We start from the raw sequence: 19,563 nt of genomic DNA, 5'->3' as shown, positions 1-19,563 counted from the left end.
AAAAACCGTGCTGCTCTAGCCACCATGACAATCATGTGGCTAGCATTTTCTCCGCCAGCTTGCACAGCGAAGGAGTTAAGGAGGTAGGTCGCAAGTTGGCAAGGTCCGCCGGAGGTTTTCCTGGTTTCGGGTCAGGAATCACGACAGCGGATTTCCAGTTCTCGGGCACTACGCTATCCAACCATATTTTGTTAATGGTGTCTAGTAGTTGAGGGAGTGCAGGGCCACTCAGGTTCTTGTACACCTCGTACTGAATATTGTCCGGGCCGGGCGCTGTTTTTCTTTTCGCATCAAACATCGCAGCCAGCAACTCAGGCATAGATAACGGAGAGGCAATTGCATCTGCATCGACATCAGACGGCGTTTGATATACATGCGCTGGGATGCCTGCTATATTAAAACTAGCGGCTGAAGAAGGCACAACATCGTATTTTGGGACAAAATTTCGCGCTCCTTCTTTGACCAAATCATCTGGCGCCATGTTAGGCGCGAAGCATGCGGTTGCTGCGGCGTCAGTTGAACGGCGACCGCGTTCCATTCTACGGAAATTTGGCAGAGAGAGGCATTCGAAGATTTTGCGGAAAGTTGTTCGCACCACGCATGCCTCTCGAGTCGAGAGAGGTCGCGTTATATTTACGTGCCTTAGGTGTGAGACAGTGTAATCGCGTACGTGACTGCGACAAAGAAGGGTCTCACGTAGCAGCCAGCTCCGCTTGATGGCGTGCCGCTCACAAATAAGGAAGGCCGAAGTCTGGTGCCTGTCGACCAACATCAGTCCAGGTGGTAGTTGTAGCACTGTTTAGCGCTGTTTGTATGCGCTCAACAAGGATTTGCGAAGAGTCTGAGCAGAGATTGTCTATACAGGAGCGAAAACTGTCCCAGTTGATCACACAACATTTGTAGCGTAAGGGTCGTAAATGCAAAGTGTGGAGGCCGATGATGCTACGGTGATGGTGACAGATGGAGCCAGCAGTCGGGCTCCATGTGTCTGGAGGGAGCACCCAGACCCGACCACCACGTGAACTCTGGTGCATAGGAAGCACTGCGAATTTGACGCACTGGCCTTGTTGCTGTCCCAGGATGGTTGAGCAGCACAAATTGGGCATCCGTGAAGGCGTCCCGCCGACGCCTGCCACGAGGGCTAGAAGTGGGGTACTCCCCATCCTAGTGAGGGGCGTTAAGTTCGCCTCCGACTAAAATCGGACACCCGGGATACTGCCGACGGACACTTGTTAACCAGCCAAGATTAATACGGGAGGAAGCACCACCGGCTGCTCTAACGTAAAATGAAACGACCAAAACAGTTTTCTTCTTGAATTTTGCAGCCACTGCCACTACCTCTTGATATGACCTGCACCAGTTCTCGAGAGCAAGGCGTACATGCGGAAAACGTGAGTCCGCATACACCGCCGCCTTTCCCGGGGGAGCAGCAGTTTGTACTCGACAGTAGGCACTGAAGCCTGGAATCGATGGCAAGGCGTTTGTTTCCTGTAGCAACATGGCAACTTGTGAATTGGCACAACCTGCAGCTTGTGAATTTGTAGTCTGGTCTTGAGCTCTCCCACCTTCGTGGAAATCCCTCTGCAGTTTCACTGCAGCACACCCGCAGGACTGGAACTTGCCATTTCTGGTTACTAGCCCAAGCGCTGTAGAATCACGGACGTCAAGTTGGAGAACTGGTTGACCATTAACCGGAGCAAAGAAATCGCAGAGTTGTCGAGTGGAATTTACGGTAATCTGGCAAGAGGCGGCAGGAAATGGCACTGATTGGCGGCAGGAAAGCAATGTTGCTGCGCTATTTACAGATGTGGCGGACGATTCCGCTGCCCGTCTACGTCGAGGGAGCAGTACACGGTGTTGCCGGAGCTTGGTGACCTCCGCTAAAAGACATGCGATTTGTTCGTCGACTGCGGCCATATCGTCCTGCGGTAGTTCCGGCACACTGCGCGGCTTTGTTGGCTGTTTTCGGAGGCGTTCTTTTCGCACAGTATCGTTAGAAGGGTGCTCAGCTGAAGGATCATGCGAGGTGTGCTCAGAGATCTCTGGCCACTCGTCGTCATCCCACTGGAGAGCTGCGAACCGATTGGATGTCTGCAATGAAGTTATACTGTTATGTATTGGTCAATGCTTATTCATTCGATAAAGAGCCTTTTCTGTTGCCTTTTGTTTTGTCGGACAGCTCGGAGATGTCATCTCGTGGTCGTCGGATTTACAAAGGCCGCATCGATAAGCCACTTTCCCTTGCGATGTACCTTCACCGGCATGAGTGAAGGGGCAGGATTTGCGCATATTCCCAGTACGGAAGCAGTTTTAGCAATATACCGCAATCTGTCTATATGGCCGAGGCCGTAAAATACAGCCGTAATAGTACAGATGGGCTGGTAGTGTCAGAGGACCTTGCAAGGTGACTATGCAAGAGCGCCCCTTTATAATGCGTCGTGCCTGGATTACACGGTGCGTGGGACAGCACAGCTCACGCTGGAGTGCAGTTTGCTCCTCAGTGATATCGACGTTGTAGACGACACAGTGCTGCAAGTCGGAGCCTTCAACTAAATACACTTGTACTGGCACTGAGATTTCGCTTGTTAGTGAAATACTGGTGAGCGTTTGCGGCCGTTTTACTGCAGTCAGAGCCGGAAGCCACACTGCAATGTTGTTGGACTTTGTCCTGGCTGTGAACCCCGGAAAACCTTTGGTTCCGAGGCACGCGTCCAAGTTAGCTTGTAAAATCTTGTTTAGTAGATCCGTGAGGCTTTCGTTGGCCAGTGATGTAATGGTCACTTTGTAAGAAGACGTTCCGGGTGTAGGCTCCACCGTGTTCTCGATCGTAAGACAAGTGCGCTTACCTTGGGATCCATCACTTGCCGAAGATGGCATCGGTTATCTGTCGTTTGATGTACGCTTGTAAGTTGCACGAGGGCAATTTTTCGCTGGTAGAGGTGCCGATAAGTCCATTGGAATGCCCGATTCATCATGCCGTGTGGTTTGAGGCCCATCCGGTGGTGTAGAGTTGATGGCCATTGGTCCTGGGGGCAGTTCACTTACGAGCAGTTCGGCATTTCGGGAAGGCAGCAGGGGTGCATCTGGCGATTAACCGGGAGCACAAAGCTGGACCTGGCGCCGCGGATCAGGTGTCGACTGCGTGACAGGTGCTGCCACGAGAGATGCCGGCAGAGCCACCTCCGCCAGCGTGGCAGCGGAGGCAGTAAACCTAGCGTCAATGCCCAGCTCAGCTGCACTCATGCATAGTTTCCAGGAAGCCTCAGATGGTGGGAGGACGTCCGGAGCTTCTTCAGAAGGCGAGAATGCAGTACTCTTCAAATAGGGCACGTATTTCATGGATGGCGAGGTTTTCCTGAAGAGCGATGTGCAGCCACTTTAGCTGGGAAGTTTTACTTGAGAAGCACGAAACGGTCAACACCGAATGATTCAGAAACGGTAAAGTTGAAGGGGCACTGTTCATCATCGTGTCCAACTTCCGAAGCCTGTTAAACAAACAAGACAAGCTGTGCGCTCTCACTGAATGTAGTGCTGCCGATATTATCGTTGGCACGGAAACTTTGTTATCGCCTGATGTTACGAACAACGAACTTTCACTATCAAGCTGTTTCACGTCGTTTAGAAAAGACAGGCCGACTTCTCGTAATGGTGGTGTTTTAATTGCATTCACAAACTGCTTTCAAGCTCGCATTGTATACACCGGCTCCGACTTGATAATTTTGTGGGTTGTGGTGCACCTATCGACCGCTGTTGCTTGTGCCATCGGTGTATGTTACCGTCCGCCAGATGCACGGAATCAGTCGGTTGACGACCTCGGCGAATCACTCAGTTTTCTTGAAAACAAGTACCGGAACGCCGAAATAATCCTGGCTGGTGATTTAAACGGTCCTGGAATAGACTGGCTCGCGTGCGCACCCAGCAGTGTTACAAGACAACGCAAATGTATGAAATTCCTTTAATTACTTTCCTTGTTTTGTCTGGCCCAAACCGTATCTTGTCCAACGCGTGGAACTGACGTCTTAGATCTGGTGCTGACAACTGAGCCAGAAAATATGCATGTGAACGTAATAGAGTGCATTAGCGACCATAATGTCTTACATTGCGAGTATGTCCTACCAATTAAAAAGCCTGAAATGCAAAATAAGCACATACACGATTATACGCGAGCAAATGTCGACCAAATCTTGAGCGAGCTTTCGTCATTTTCCGAATAATTCTTAACATTTCTTTGTCGTGAAAGCGTGGCAAATTTAAGAACAGTCAATGACGATGTAATTGAACTGAGAGATAAATAAATTCCAAAAATTACCGTTATCCCATTCACCCACAATGCACGGTTCACTTCACAGGTAAAGCGATGCATCAATAAAAAGCATTTATACTCTAGAGCAAAACAGACAGCCTCCAAAGTGAATGGTGCGTCACAGGAATCATGCAACAGTATGCAAGAAAGAGCAGCTAAAGAAAATTTTTTTTTAATCATGATATATCGGCTTTATTAAGAAGTATTACCGAGAAATTTTGGAAAGTAAAAAATCCTAACACCCCAGCTAGAAATTTATCAATTATAAAGGATAACGAACACATTTTGCAATCACAAGCAGCAACAGAATTTAATTTATTTTTTAGTTTCGTATTCACAGAAGAGATGCCAATCCCCCCTGATCTTAACTCCACCTCTATTAGTGCCACCATGAATAATAATATCACCACTCGTGAAGAGATAGAGAAAGCTATTGACATATTACAAATTAACTCGTCGCCTCGCCCAGACGGTATAAGCCCTAAACTGCTAAAATTAACAAAATCTATTGTATCTCACATTTTTACTGCCTTGTTCCAGCAAACCCTTGACACCGGGTGCGTACCTGACTCGTGGAAAGTTGCTCGTGTTGCTCCTATATTCAAATCAGGTGACTAATCCATGCTAACAAATTGCAGACCTACCTCGTTAACCAGTATAACCTGCAAACTGCTAGAGCATATCATATCATCTGCCATTATGAAATACTTAAGCGAGCACAACTTCTTTTCCCCTAATTAGCATGGTTTCCTACATGGTCTTTCGTGTGAGACGCAGTTTGAATTATTAACCGACCTTCAACATGCTGTGCACGCTAAATTAAGGATCGACGCTAAATTTACTGATTTCGCGAAAGCGTTTGATAAGGTACCGAATTATCGTTTATTACTGAAGCTAAATTATATCAACATTAACAAGCATATTATTACCCGGATTACTAGCTTTCTTACCAATTGTTAACAATATGACTGTGTAAATGGGTGTTGTTCTTTTTCAACCGCGGCAAAATCTGGCGTGCCGCAAGGCTCGGTGCTTGGACCAATTTTATTCCTGATCTACATTAATGCTATTAGTGAATTTATTACCTGTACTACTAGATTATTTGCTGATGACTGTGTTATATATAGCCATATTACCAACCCTGACGACACCAACTCTTTGCAGACAGGCCTGGACAGAATCACCACTTGATGTGAACAGTGGAAAATGCAAATTAACGCCTCTAAAACAAAGACTATAACATTCACCACCAATAATCAGCTTCAAAATCACTGTTATTTCATGAATAGTATTTCCATTAGGAGTGTCTCTACAGTCAAATACCTAGGTGTTTATTTTTCGTCTGATCTAACATGGAATAACCATATCGATGCAATTGTCAGTAGATTATCTAAATCACTTGATTTCATCAGACGTCACTTGCACCAAGCTGATCCTACCACCAAGCTTTTAGCTTACACTACCCTCGTCTGCTCAGAAATAGAATACGCATCCTTAATTTTGAACCCGGACAAATTGTACTTAATTCACAAACAGGAGTCAATACAATATAAAGAAGCGAGATTTATAACTACGAACTATTCACGTCATTCCAGCCTAACTGCAATCAAAGCATAGCTAAAGCTACCATCACTTGAAAAGAGAAGAATACTAGCACTATTATCACATTTTCACAGATGTTATCACAGTCACTCTTCAGTCGCTTCGTTACTGTATTAGACCCGCCCACTGTATCTTTCCGCGCTTAGATCATGCTCTCAAAATCGAACCCATGTTTGCACGTACCCACCTCTTTGGTCATTCACCATTGTTTCTTGCCGTTCATCATTGGAACAAGTTACCAGGTGATATTGTATTCACCTTAAATCATGACGCCTTTGTGCAAAAACTAAAGTGTTTTTTACAAACACATTCTGATTAGGAAGGCTCGATTCCTGATTATGCTCAACTTCGAATTTTCTGTACTTTTTTATTTTTCTTGTTGTTTTGGATTTGTGTTTCTTGTAGAAGTATGTGTGCAGTATTGTTTATTTGCAATTGTACACCCCCCTTATGCAATGCCTCAAAAGGGCCTTTAGAGTATGTGAAAAGAATATAATGTTCACAATGTAATAATGTCCTGGTTCTAATGTCTTTGTAATGTCTGTGGTACATGAGAGTTATTGCAGGTTCTGTGCAGCGAATGCATGATATAGATAATCACTTGGAAGACATGAGTATTCAGTGAAATTTGTGTGCTTCTGCACAGCCGCAAGCCTATCCTGTAAACTTTACGTGGCTTATTTACGGTGCTTTTCTCTGCAATTTACACCTTTCCACGTTGACACTGCCTGATAATATCGAATGAGTGGGCCCTTCCCTTCTATCTCGATAGCGGATTTTATTCCTTTTTCAGTGCAGGATGGCTCAGCCATTTGCGGTCGTTCGCCTTCGTCAAGAAAGTGACAGCGTGGCAGCCGTTCCAGTAATATTGCCTTCTGAGGGTAGGAGCCAGTGATTCTGGCCCACCTCGGTTAGAGACTCAGAGGTATTGGCTCTTGCTGAAAAGCAAGGGGAGCAAGATTTAAACAGCGGCTGGGGCCTGTAGCCTGTCATAGTCATGAATACCTGCCGTAAGTAATACAGTGTAGAAATCTTTTATTTTGCACTATGCAACATATACAGGCCTGTTCTTGCCTGTGTGCTGTGATGGAAAGTTATCGGCGATGCCAAGACTCTCAGGCCTGCAAGCGTATGTTTAGTGCATTATACAACTGAATTCATTATGTGAGCAACTCTTCTGGTGGAACGTGGCGTATTCTTCCTTTCCGGGCGCACCTTGTGCCTTAATCTAGCTGAGACACCATATTTTAGTTTTCTTTTCTTTCTATGGAACGATGCGCAGCAAAGTATTTAACAGACAGCCACGTGGATTGAGCCAACAAGCGTAAATATTTTAAAACTGAAATGTTTCGGTTTCAACAGCGGAACGAAAATTGTGACATCCGATGCGTGTTCAGGTCACGTGAAGCCTACGAAAACTGACAGTATGATCACTGCTTTTTTCTGTTTCAAATCACATCAAATCTTATGCAAGCCTGTCCCAGAGTTTGAATGACAAGAAATGACCATATAGCGATTACGTCGAAGTTTTTGCATGCCTCAGGTGACCTGAGCTTCATTGTCATGGTTTGAAGATTATGGACAGTGCAAGTATATCTTAATGTTTATATCATGCCATATACCTATATTTGTGTAAGCTGTCTGAACTTGCTGCTCGATATGGTTCAGGGATGCTGTGTATGATATTGTGTTTCAATTGGCTGCTGACTTCGTAAACCACATGCCTTTTTCTATTATGACGATCTTACTTTTTTTACTAAACCTTTTTGAGGCACATACAGAAAAACAGCAAAAAAGAGCGCCTTGCAGAATGCACATCTGCGATTGAGACAGACATGTCTGGTAATTTCAAATTGCTCTTGAATATCTGGAGGTAACCTAAGTGCATAAATAGGCATGCATTTTTCTTTTTTATGTGTAGCGACTGAGGCTCCTTCCAACCTACAGCGTGCTGAAGGTGTTGCAAGGCTGCCCACACCTCGTAAGCAAACTTTGTACTAGTTTGTAGCTAGGGTTGTGAACAGTTGCTGCAGTTTCGTTTGCGTGTGTCTATTTGAAGCAAATAATTTGTTCAGCGGCTATGTGTTTCCACTGGTTAGGGTGTACCATTTATTAAACCGAAACCTCTACTAAGCTGTGTCTGCGGGGATCGTGTCCGCAAAATGTGCCGGCAGCAGTTGTGAGAACTCAGAAAGAGATAGCGTCAAACGAGTGATTGTGATCGAAAGAGGGTGATGTGACAATGCTGCCTGAAAACAAAAAATTGAAATCGGATGAATAGTTAAATAATTAGAGCCAGAAATGCCCAAAACGTGGGCTGAGTCAGAGCAAATTCGCAAATTTGAAATTTCAAAGGGCCGAAATTGGCGGAGCTACAGCGTAGCGACAAATAAAAAAAAAACTGAAAGTTTTGATGAAGCCAAGGCGTGGCGCCAAGTTTGAAAGCACGAAATGGGCAATCACGTGACCAGTGATAAGTGATCGATAGGTAACCAGAGATAGAAAAAGAATGAAAAATTAGAGGCAGTTAGAATATTAATGAGAAGCAAAAGGCAATGGGCGGGTAAATAGACTTGGCGGGTATATAGTGAGTGGGCGGGAAGGAAGCGTGGCGGAAAATTTGAAAGCTCGAAATGGTTGCCGGGATGAAACGAGGGTATAATCAGAGTTATTCGATGCCCAGTCAATCGATCGAACAAGAGAACAACCATGGCGCCAAATTTGAAAGGGGACCAGTGTCGAGTAGGCATCAAAGCTTTGACATTCTTCCACTGTGGGTAGCCGCAATTTTTCGTTGCTATCACACCGCGCAGTCACTTTATAAAGTGCAAAGGTTTTGTCGTTATTATGAGCTGGCATTATACACCACTGCATTTTTGCAGAGCCTTCGATGAATTTACTCAAAAAGTGTTACAAGTTAGGAATGCAAAATTAAGACAATAACTGGCCATCGATGTTTTTCACAGGAGATCCACCTTTCGTTTATTTTACTGCAACGTCGCCAAGTCTAAAACATAACTATTAAAGCTATCTCGAGCATGTTTAGCTAGTGGCAGCTTTTAATGACAGTTATATATGCATATGACTTGATGGTTACTAACCTCGCATATTGGAATTCTTTGTTGATACTTTACTGCTGATGCGCTGGCTCTGATAGGAAACGCCGACGAGAGCGACCAGCCTATCGAACAGGGAAACTGAGGACATAACCGGTAAGATTGATCTTGAGGTTGCATTATTTTACATATATTTTAAATCACGTAGATATTAGATACAAATGGACTTGCACAGACCTGAAAGAAAATGGTGATGTGCATATGTTTTAACATGGCACAGTTACTAATAACCTCCCGAACTACATTTATGACAGTGATCGAGGTTCCGAGGTTATAATATTGTGTCTGTTATAATTGCTACTGTTTGTGTACGCTATCGTTGAAAGAAAACTTCTCAAAATGTAAAAAACAGTGCGGTGAATCAATCAATGTTGCTGATGTGCCAAATTCATTCAGCAGAAAACGATTTCCGTTCGGGGCGCCTGAGAACAAAGGAGTCAAAAGTAAACGGTAGGAAAATCATAAGGCTAGTGCTCCGTTTAAGCGGGATTCTGCTATATAGATTTCTCTTTATCGGGATTCGTGTAGAATGCATTGTCGACGTATTCTTTTACATGAATGGTGCTCTCTTTCAGTACCAAGTGCACGTTTCTGACTCCGCTCATATTAAAATTTTCTTTAGTGGAGATATATGCTTCTGCCTTGGTAGTTTGTGGCATTCGAAAGACAACAAATTTCCTCAGATGTCTTGCTTTTTTGTTGCCCAGCTGTGCATTATATTAATTTCAGTGAGTAAGTTGTGATTCATTCATCGCTCTTGACTGTTTAATTGGACAATATGCATGTCAGCTGTATTCTCTATGCTGTCTAAGAAATTCTGGGTGTGTTCCAGCTACACTGCAGCGGATGATTCACCTCTTACTTGTAGTTAGACAGCAAAATAGGGACACGCTGCAGTTCCTGACAAGGCTGGAACAAAAAACAGATCTGCTGGCAGATAGGTTTGCGTGGAACGCCAGCAGTGGAGCAGCTGCGGCAACGGCTGCTTGCATCGCACGACACCCTGAGCTGCCGTAGCTGCCGGCTGAATCAATGGAAGAGTTCGAGGTAGCCGAGGGAGCTGTGCACTGGTATTGTAATCTTTATTGAAGACATTCTTGATGCTTGAACATTGGTTCGACAACATCAATTATTGTATATTCTAGCTAAAAGCAGTCACAGTGCGACAGAACTTATGAAGCCTACTGTCTGCCCTTTATTCTAGCGCCATCCATTGCATGTATCACTAATGTGCGCTCTACTAGTGTACGGATCTGAAGGAAAACCCGATGGGTTTCGAGCATAGAGTTATGTTGAGGCATCGTATTCTTTCAGGCACTTGATAAGCGAGGGCTTTGAAAGTAGAACAGCGCTAGCTTTCACTTCAGTTTATGACTAGAATGCAATAAAACCTGTTTTTCTTCAAAAAAAAGATAATTAAAGGATAAATCTGAAGAACGAAGACGATCACACTGCACTGACTAGCAAATGAAGTTTACTCGGAAGGTGCACACACACGTCACCACATGTTTCAGAGAAGCTTCTCACTAATTTCTAAAAATATGCTTTTGATTTCAAAAGATGGCTTTTCGACAAAATAATACAAATTTTGGTGGACACCACAAAAAAAGGTGAATAAAGTTAGCGTTCAGCCGGTGAACAACTTTTTGAGAGTCAACATTTTATCAATTACAGGCTTGGTGCAATTAGAGATATTTAGCAGCATGTGGTTTTGGAAAATGGAAAGCGTTTACCTTTATCGCTGTGGCTCAACATCTTCTGGCCATTTCCCGCGCAATTCGAAAGTCGCGTGCTGGCTATGTACAAACAGTGACGTTCATCAAATTTCTTCATTTCGCGGCTGACTTGCCATGTGACCTCGCTCCCTTCTAGACCAAAGCAATGGGCGTAGACAAGCACCGAGGGCAGGGCGGGGCAGAGAATGTCACGTGGCATGTTCACTGTGGAGTGAGACTTGTTAAACGTCGCTTTGCGCACATAGCCGTTGCTCGGTTTGCGAATTGCACGGAAAGATATTTTTGCGCACCATCCAAGTACTTCAGTAGCTAGAGCTGTCTGATCACCGTGCTTCTTAAAGCTTGTTCCTTTTCTATTTGGCACTGTAAGATTCCAAATGCATGACCAACTAGCCGAACAGTTTATTTTGTCGCAGAAAACAATCTATATTGAGATCTTAAATAAATTTACATTCATGATTATTTGCTTAGGACTTTCAGTGCCGGCAGCTAGTCCGGCTCGGAGCTGTAAGCTGCCAGAAGTTGCGTCCAACGTGATGAAGGCCATCATAAGAATCCTCGTGCAGCTAAAGTTCAGTCTGCATGGCAAGAAGGGCAAGAAAGCTTTTATATTAACAAGGCTTTGGACAGTGGCTACAGGTGACGGTTTTATTTCTAATCCTTGCTACATTAACTAGCTATCCTAGCTGCTACTGGCTAAAATGCATTTTGCCAAATAACTTTTCCTTTCGCGGTTTTTATCTACAGATGCCATCACGAAAAAAGAAAAGATCGACGGCCAGTAGGCATAAGAGTACATCGACAAGAGATAGTGACGCTACGGTGGAGAAGTTGCCGGTAGAATAAGCAAGGCTAATCTTACCTGATGCATTCAACACCCCAACTCACTCAACTCAACTTGTGACCGGGGGGGGGGGGGGGGGGGGGGCGCACAAAGCGTATGGCTGAGGCGCTGGCTGGGACAATGCCTGGGCCTGCCCTCGATGCAGCCACTCCCTCCAGCTCGGCACCAGCTCCAGCAGCTGCGGACCTTATGACCAGGCAATCCAGCCATGAAGGGAGTAAGCAGGAGTGTTAAACATTTCCGCAAAATTGTCGACACCTCCGTGACCTGTGGCTCCTTCTGGCGCGTTTTTAATAACTGTTTGAAAATTAAACTGGCTGCTTCCCTTATTTTCAGTGCATGTAACTATAGAATGTTTCATTTAGAAACTGCATAGAAAATGGCTGCAACAATGTAACATTCGTCACAAATGAATTTGGCAGCGCAACACTCTAACATGCAACACATGAGCAACCTTGAAGAAGGTTGGAGTAATGGAGTAAAGCTGAGATTAGGGCGAGTTGGTAAGCATTCCTGGTAGGTGAACAGAGCAACAAAGGTGGGACAAAGGCAAGACACGCACTGACAAGCAACTGAGTTTATTGAAGAACGAAAAGTGGTAATATATAGTGAACGTAAAAATAAAATATAAAAAACAGAAAAACGTCAAAAGGGGGTAAACAACCTATGCCATGTGCAAGTCCAGATATTGAATTTCCTTGTCACTTAATGTCACAAAAATGATTGCTGATGCAATTTTCTCCTAGGTTATGAATGTGATATGGTTGCCTGATTTCTCGGGTCACCTTGTTACGATAGAACAGCACTGCTGTCTTCTTGTGCAGCGATTCGTATGTGCATTTTTTTTGCGGCGAAACTTTGTGCCAGGAGCCGGGCCATCTTTTTCTAGTTTTCTCTATTATATATTACCATTGCACCAAGGGAAGAGGTGCATGTGAAGAGGTGCATTACCCAGGATAACGATGAATGGGCCTTTATTGACCAATGCAGAGTGTCCATTGAAAGCTTTTTAGAAATTGTGTCGTTTTATTTGTCTGCGACCGTGGTAGAATTGCAAGGAACATCTTATGTACAAGCAGCCGGTGTTTGCGTAGGATCTAGAGTTGTACCGATTTTGGCTGATATCTTCCTTAGCGGTGTTGACAGAGGCATAAACAGTGCGTCAAAAGCCTTGGTCACTCATATTTTCAGGAAAGTTGATGACTACCTGGTTATCACCCGTGCAGGCAGCTTCCCAAAAAGGCTGGTTGATGTTTTGAAATTTTTCAACGAATATGGACGCGCCCTCAATTCACCACCGAGATCCTCGATGAGAATCACCTTCAATTTTTAGATGTGGCTTTGTTTATTGAACTTGAACATGTTTCCTGGAGCTATCGACAGAGGTCTGCAGAACCGTTACTGAACTTTTCATCGGGTCACTCCAAGCTAATCAAAGAAGGCATTGCACTATCGTGCCTAAAATCAGCCCTGAAAATGACATGTCACTAAAGGATTGCTGACGGCATTACTGCTCAAGTCTGCAGGTTGCGCGCTAAAGGTTACCCTGATCGTGTCATCTCTAGGGCTTCACAAAAGCTTCTTAAAAGTGTTAAGAGCGGTTACTCAAATGAAAAGAAGGAGAAAAGAAGACTGGCTGTAGGCCTTTACAAGCATGGTATGTCGCATTGCCTCAAGAAGGTTGCAGGCAGGTACGACGTCGATGTATTTTCTGCCCCTAGAAAACTGAATGCAATGTGCAAACAAGTCTCGCAGGCACAACAAACAAAGAAGGTTGGTTGCCAGGTTCGACATGTGTCACCCTCTGTTGACTGCAAAGGAAACGTTGTATACCACATAACTTTCAAGTGCGGTGCCACCTATGTTGGGCAAACAGGCAGATGCCTGAATAAGAGGTTAATAGAGCACGAAGGCGCAAGAAAAAGTCACCCTCTTTGCCATGCTGCCGCTCATTGCGCTAGTTGCAAGTGGAAACACGAAAAGAAAAAGAAAATTAGAGAAAACGAGAAAAAGATGGCCCGGCTCATAGGAAAAAGTTTCGGTGCACAAAAAGGCAAATGCGAACCGCTGTACAAGAAGACAGCACTGCTGTTCTATCATAAAAACAAGGTGACCCGAGAAATCATGGAAGCATATCACATTCATAATCTAGGAGAAAAGTGCATCAGCAATCCTTCTGTGACATTAAGTGACAAGGAAATTCAATATCTGGAGTTTCACATGGCATAGGTTGTATACCCACTTTTGTCGTTTTTTTCTGTTTTTATATTTTATTGTTTACGTTCACTATATATTACCACTTTTCGTTCTTCAATAAACTCAGTTGCTAGTCAGCGCTTGTCTTGCCTTTGTCCCGCCTTTGTTCCGCTGTTCACTCTTCATTAATGCAATTGGTAATGAGTGAGCGAGTGAGATCCTACGCTGACGCAGCACGCCGGGGGGGCCGAGCGGCACCTCGTCACAGTGGTCACGCAATTCAGCATCGCTGATTCGCGCCCACTTCGGCCGCTCGCCAAGCAGATTCCGGCTGCACCAAACTTCCCTGTCCCAGAAGAGAACTTTTCCCATACCTCTGGGAAATAACAGACAAATGAGAGGGAGTCTTTCCCTCTTGAAAAATCGACGTCTGCTTCCTCGTCTCCACAGGAAGCAATGGACGTTACACCTCAGTGTCGGAGGCGCTGAGGGAGCTCCTCAAAGAGAGGCGGAGCCTCCTAGACCACCTCAAACCAAAAAGACATCTTCCACTCAAGCCGCTTGATAAAGGCGGCGACATCTAAATAACCCACAAAAAGTCTCCCCTTTCTCACAAAGTAATACGGCTGTCGAGAGCATTATTCACTGGAACTGCGGAGGGCTACTTAATAACCCGGATTAGTTATAAAAATATTCGCGCAATATCATCCAAACATTTTTTTGCCTAAAAGAAACACACTTAAAACGAACACATACAAACTTTCTACAAATATATGTAGTATACAAGAATGACAGGCAAGGCAGTGCCAATTCATCTGTTGGCGTTGCTGTAGTGGCTCAGAATTCAATTTCCTCTCGATGCCTTCCACTGGCTACTGATTTAGAGGCAGTGTCAATATGAGCCCTAACTTTCGGCAGAGTAATAGCTATATGTTCCTTATATATCGCCACAGATCATTCCCTGTCCATTGACGAACTCGAAAATCTCATTGGCCATCTACTCGAGCTATTCCTGTTGGTTGGCGACTTTAACGCACACCGCCCTTTATGGGGAAGTAATAGAATCGATTCTCAAGGTACGCTAATTGAGAAATACCTGCTTTCATCTGAATAATTCTTATTCAGAAGAAGAGAACAAACCCATTTTAATGTAACACAGAGCTCATACACGGCGATAGACCTTGTTATTGGCTCTCCATTGCTCTTGGTAGCTACTGAGTGGGCTGTTATTAATAACCACCATAGGAGTGACCACTTCCTCATTTCAATAAAAACACGGAAAATATAAATCCCAGAGTAAATAATCCTATAATGTTTAAACAAAAGGTTGCTGGCTAGAAGCTGTGCCGGGAACTCTCAGCATTGCCCTTTTCATCAAATACAAACATAGGTATAGGTGACCATCTATCCTTGGTCACGTTGCATAGTACAGATGTTGCACAGAAATTCATTCCATCGACATCAGGTAAAATACGAAACAAACGAAAGCCATGGTTGAATGCACAATGCATGAAAGCTCGTCGGGACGACAATAACGCACGGTGAAAGTTCAGCCGTTATCCTACAGCTGGCAACACAGTAAACTTTAAGCGAGCTAAAGCAAATGACATGCGTACTCTCCGTATATCCGACCGGGAAAGTTGGCATTCATGCCTTCCTTCTGTAAATTCTTGCACAGATACACATAAAGTGTGCATTAGACTAAAAGCACTTTAAGGGCATAGCTCACATTCATTTCCTCTTGGTAACACTGCTGGCGATACATTGGAGCCCCAACAGATGCACTAGGCAAACACTTCGAATACGCTTTTAGCTCAGTGGATTATACCGATTTCTTGAGAGGCAAGCTAGCTGAGTAGCGCAAACATGTTCACAATGATGAAAGGCCATCAGTAGCAGGATACAAAAGCCCATTTACTTTACTAGAGTTGCAAGTTGCCTTAGGCACTTGTAGCAGCTGAACCTCAGCAGGTCCTGACAGGGTCACATATGCAATAGTGAGGCACTTTCATGGAGAAACCCTTGAAACTGTCCTGTGCCTGTTTAATAAGATATGGGCTGCTGGACGTCTTCAAAAAGCCTGGAATGAAGCGATTATTATCCCGGCATTAAAGCAAGGCAATGGCGCCACGCTTGCAGCCAGTTATCGGGCAATTGTCCTAACCAGCTTTTCATGTAAACTCTGAAATAATGGTAAATCGTCGCCTTGTGCAATTTTTTGAAATCAACCGTCTTCTTGCTCAGTACCAAGCTGGATTTAGAGCTAACCGGTCAACCACCAACCAGCTCGTTGCCTTCCAATCTTACGTAAGGGACGCCTTTGTGCATGAACCGCCCTGTTTATCTGTTTTCTTTAATTTAAAGAAAGCTTACGACCCCACATGGCGCTATGGTATCATCCGTGACCTGTTCGTCTTTGGTATATCGGGGAGTATGCTGTCCACCATTCAAAGTTTTCTGTCTTAACGACCATTCAAGGTCAGTGTAGGGAAATCGTTGTCCAAGCAGTTTATGCAAGAGAATGGTGTCCCTAAAGGCGTCATTCTTAGCTGCACTCTTTTTATCCTGAAAATGAATTTAATAAAGAGCGCCCTGCTGATATTTATATGCTACTCCGTTTATACCGACGATATACAAATAAGTTACGAGTCATGTAATTTGTCCATATCTGAGCGGAAAATTCAACTGTGAGTAAACAACATAGTGAAGTCCGCCGACTAAAACGGACCTAAGCTTAACTCATCAAAGATTTTAAGCGCACTCTTCACAAAAAAAACGTGGCAATATACCTAAACTCGACATCACACTTAACGGGCAGAGTATTGCTGTCCAAAAAGAGCACACATTTCTTGGCGTCATAGTCGACGAAAAGTTTCCATTCATCAAACACATTAAGCAGGTAGGACTTAAATGCATGAAATCAATGAACCTTAAAGATTCGGTCCCACCAGTCTTGGGGTACAGATCGAGACTGCCTGCTGAGTCTTCTCAATAGTGTAGTTCTATCACGCATAGACTACGGCTCAGTAGTGTAGGAGTCAGCAGGTACAGCACCTTAAAAATTCTCCATGCTGTGTACCACCTGGGTCTGCGGTTGGCTACAGGTGCTTTCATTTCTAGTCCACATGCCAGTTTTTGCGTTGAGGTGGACCGATCCCTTGAATGAAGACGGAAGTACGCAAGTATAACGTACGCTTCGAAGGTATTCTCTCGTGCTGATCATCAATGCAACGCGCTGTTTCGGAACCCAACTAGTACACTGCTCTTTGAGTCGCGACACTTTTCCAAGACAACATACCAGTCTCCTACATTCTGGTAAATTCCTCTAAAGACATAATTGCACCCTGGGAAGTGTATCTAGTTGACTGCGACACATCTTTTCGTGAGGTTGGCATCATCACCAATAGGCATAAAACAGCTTTCCTATCTCTAAAATCAAAATATCAGTGCACAGCGTTTTAAACTAATTCCTCAGAGACATCCTCAGTTTCATGTGCTGTTCAGTTGTCAATTTTATGAATCAAAACAATGAATAGACGCACAAGCATATTTTGTGCGGAATGCCACGGTATTCTGTTCGCTGCTAGATTCACCCTGGAAAAGAAAGTCTAAAGCTCTGTTATTTGCTCAAATTCCTTAAGTGTTATTATGGCCCTGTCTTGTGGGAAACCCTGCAAAATCACCGTAATGATCTCCATCGTAAAATGCGTTATGTCTGCACACACATTTAACCCTAAAATTACAGCATGCTGGGTACCAGGCAATTGTGGAATAGATGGAAATGAAGAAGCTGATAGGCTTGCAGCATCCGGTGCCGAACTGAGTAGGATGGATATAAAACCACTTACAGACCAGGACCTCAGGTCGTATATTAGGACTGCACTTAGCAAAGAGTGGCAGCAGGATTCGGATGAACAAACAGACAACAAACTGCATAAAATAAAACAATGGATTGGGAGGTATGCCACAAAAAAAACATAATAGATATAAAGAAGTTGCTCTCTTCTGACTGAGGATAGGACATAGATACATCACACACTCACACCTTTTAAAGGATACTCCGGCACCACAATGCGCGAGATGTGGAACCCACATCTCAGTTGTCCACACATTAATCATATGCCTCAGACTGCATACACAAAGACGACAGCACTTGCCAGAACGTTAAACATTTAAAATACCAATGCACCCTTAATTATTTTTAGGTGATCACCGCATGTTTTTATTGGATAGCGTTTTTTAATGTTGAACTGATGTAGGTTTGGTACCATACATTTCAGATTAAATGTAACCTCAGCACCTCCTCATTGCTGAGGAGAGAGCCGAGCTTACCAATAGCTGCCAGACGCCTCACCCATATTGCTCAAGCACGGACTGTGGTGGAGGCTACCTGGCTTGGTCTTTTATATAACTCCTCAAAAAAACAACTTTTAGCAGCTATGCATCATTTTAAGCTATTCCACCGGATATTTAGGCACCCACTTCACACTCTATAAACATGCATATTCTCACAACTTTTAGGCCCTATGCACCTGGTGGTGATTTTATCATTTGCATATATTTTAACCTGAGTCGACCAAAAGCCTCGTACTTGGCGCTCTTTGGCCTTAGGTTCCCTTGCGCCATAAAATCCTAGCATCATGATCACCATGAACAAACAAGCCCAAAAATCTACTCTTCAGAAATATATCCATTATAAAACGAGCCCTTTTGCGTATTCTGTCCATCGTTCGTCTGCAGTAGTCATTATTACTGTGGCCACCAGTCGCGAACGGACACTCTCGTTAGCGATGTATGTGTCTGTCCTTCTGAGTTCTTGTCTTTTTTGCGCCCCATTTTTTTCTGAATAATGAGCCAACAACTCCAGACATCTATGCTTATGAATTAAATTTCTAATACAACCGGCCATTTACCTGTTCTGTCATTCGTTCGACTGCCGTACTGGCCGTTGCTGTGGCCACAAGTCGCGCTTTGACACCTTGGTTAGCGTGTACATGTCTGTCATTCTGAGTCCTTGTCCATTTTGCCCCTAGTCTTTTCCTGAATAATCAGCCTACAAGCCCAAACATCTACTATTAATAATTATAGCTCTGACAAAACCAGCAATTTTGCGTATTCTGTCCATTGTTTGACTGCCGTAGTCATAATTGCTGTGGCCAATAGCCACGAACGGACTCTCTGTTTACCGTTGTGACTGTCCTCCTCAGTCCTTGTCGTTTTTGCGCCTAGTTCTTTCACAGAGTAATGAACAATCCCAGACATCTATCCTTCTGAAATACAATCCTAAAACAACAGGCATTTTGCGTGTTCTGTCTATCGTTCATGCCGTAGTCGTCGTTGTTGCTGCCACCACTCTCGCAGGGCCTATCTCGATGTGTCGCTCCTTGTGGGTGCTCGTCTGTTTTGCGCCTGTTTATTTTCTGAATAATGGGCCAACAAGCTAAAAATTCTAATATTCAGAATTATATTTCGTGTATAGCCATCTCTTTTTTCTATTCTGTCGATCGTTCGACTGCCGTAGTTATATCTGTGGCCACCAGTCGCGAACGGAGACTCTTTAGCGCGTTAGGCGTTTTTCCTCCTAAGTGCTTAACTTTTTTGCGCCTCCTTTTTGTACTGAATAATGAAGCAACAATCCCAGACAGCTATCAATCTGAAATAAATTCCTAAAACAACTGGCCTTTTGGGTCTTCTGTCGATCCTTAGAATGCGTAGTAGTCGTTGCTGCACCAGTCCCGCAAGGACACTCTAGTTAGCGTGCATGCG

General features: G+C 44.2%; 1 protein-coding gene across 1 annotated transcript; it reads left to right on the top strand.

Annotated features, from left to right (window-relative positions):
• The first annotated feature begins 6,704 nt into the window (after positions 1-6,704).
• Positions 6,705-11,542, top strand: LOC144120340 (uncharacterized). The gene is made up of 4 exons (XM_077652711.1): positions 6,705-6,786; positions 9,854-9,982; positions 11,229-11,396; positions 11,505-11,542. The coding sequence occupies exons 1-4, from the start codon at positions 6,705-6,707 to the stop codon at positions 11,540-11,542; spliced, it is 417 nt and encodes a 138-aa protein (XP_077508837.1).
• The last annotated feature ends 8,021 nt before the right edge of the window (positions 11,543-19,563 follow it).

This window comes from Amblyomma americanum, chromosome 2, assembly GCF_052857255.1.
Source record: "Amblyomma americanum isolate KBUSLIRL-KWMA chromosome 2, ASM5285725v1, whole genome shotgun sequence".
Lineage (NCBI taxonomy): Eukaryota > Metazoa > Arthropoda > Arachnida > Ixodida > Ixodidae > Amblyomma > Amblyomma americanum.
This window is presented reverse-complemented; position numbering and strand designations above follow the sequence as displayed.

Bases quoted from the DNA above. Each gene is read 5' to 3' on its own strand.
- LOC144120340 (XM_077652711.1), top strand. From the start codon at position 6,705: ATGGCTCAGCCATTTGCGGTCGTTCGCCTTCGTCAAGAAAGTGACAGC. The intron at 6,787-9,853 runs GTAGGAGCCAGT...GGTGTGTTCCAG, and splicing joins AGTAATATTGCCTTCTGAGG to CTACACTGCAGCGGATGATT. The intron at 11,397-11,504 runs GTGACGGTTTTA...TTTTATCTACAG, and splicing joins GCTTTGGACAGTGGCTACAG to ATGCCATCACGAAAAAAGAA.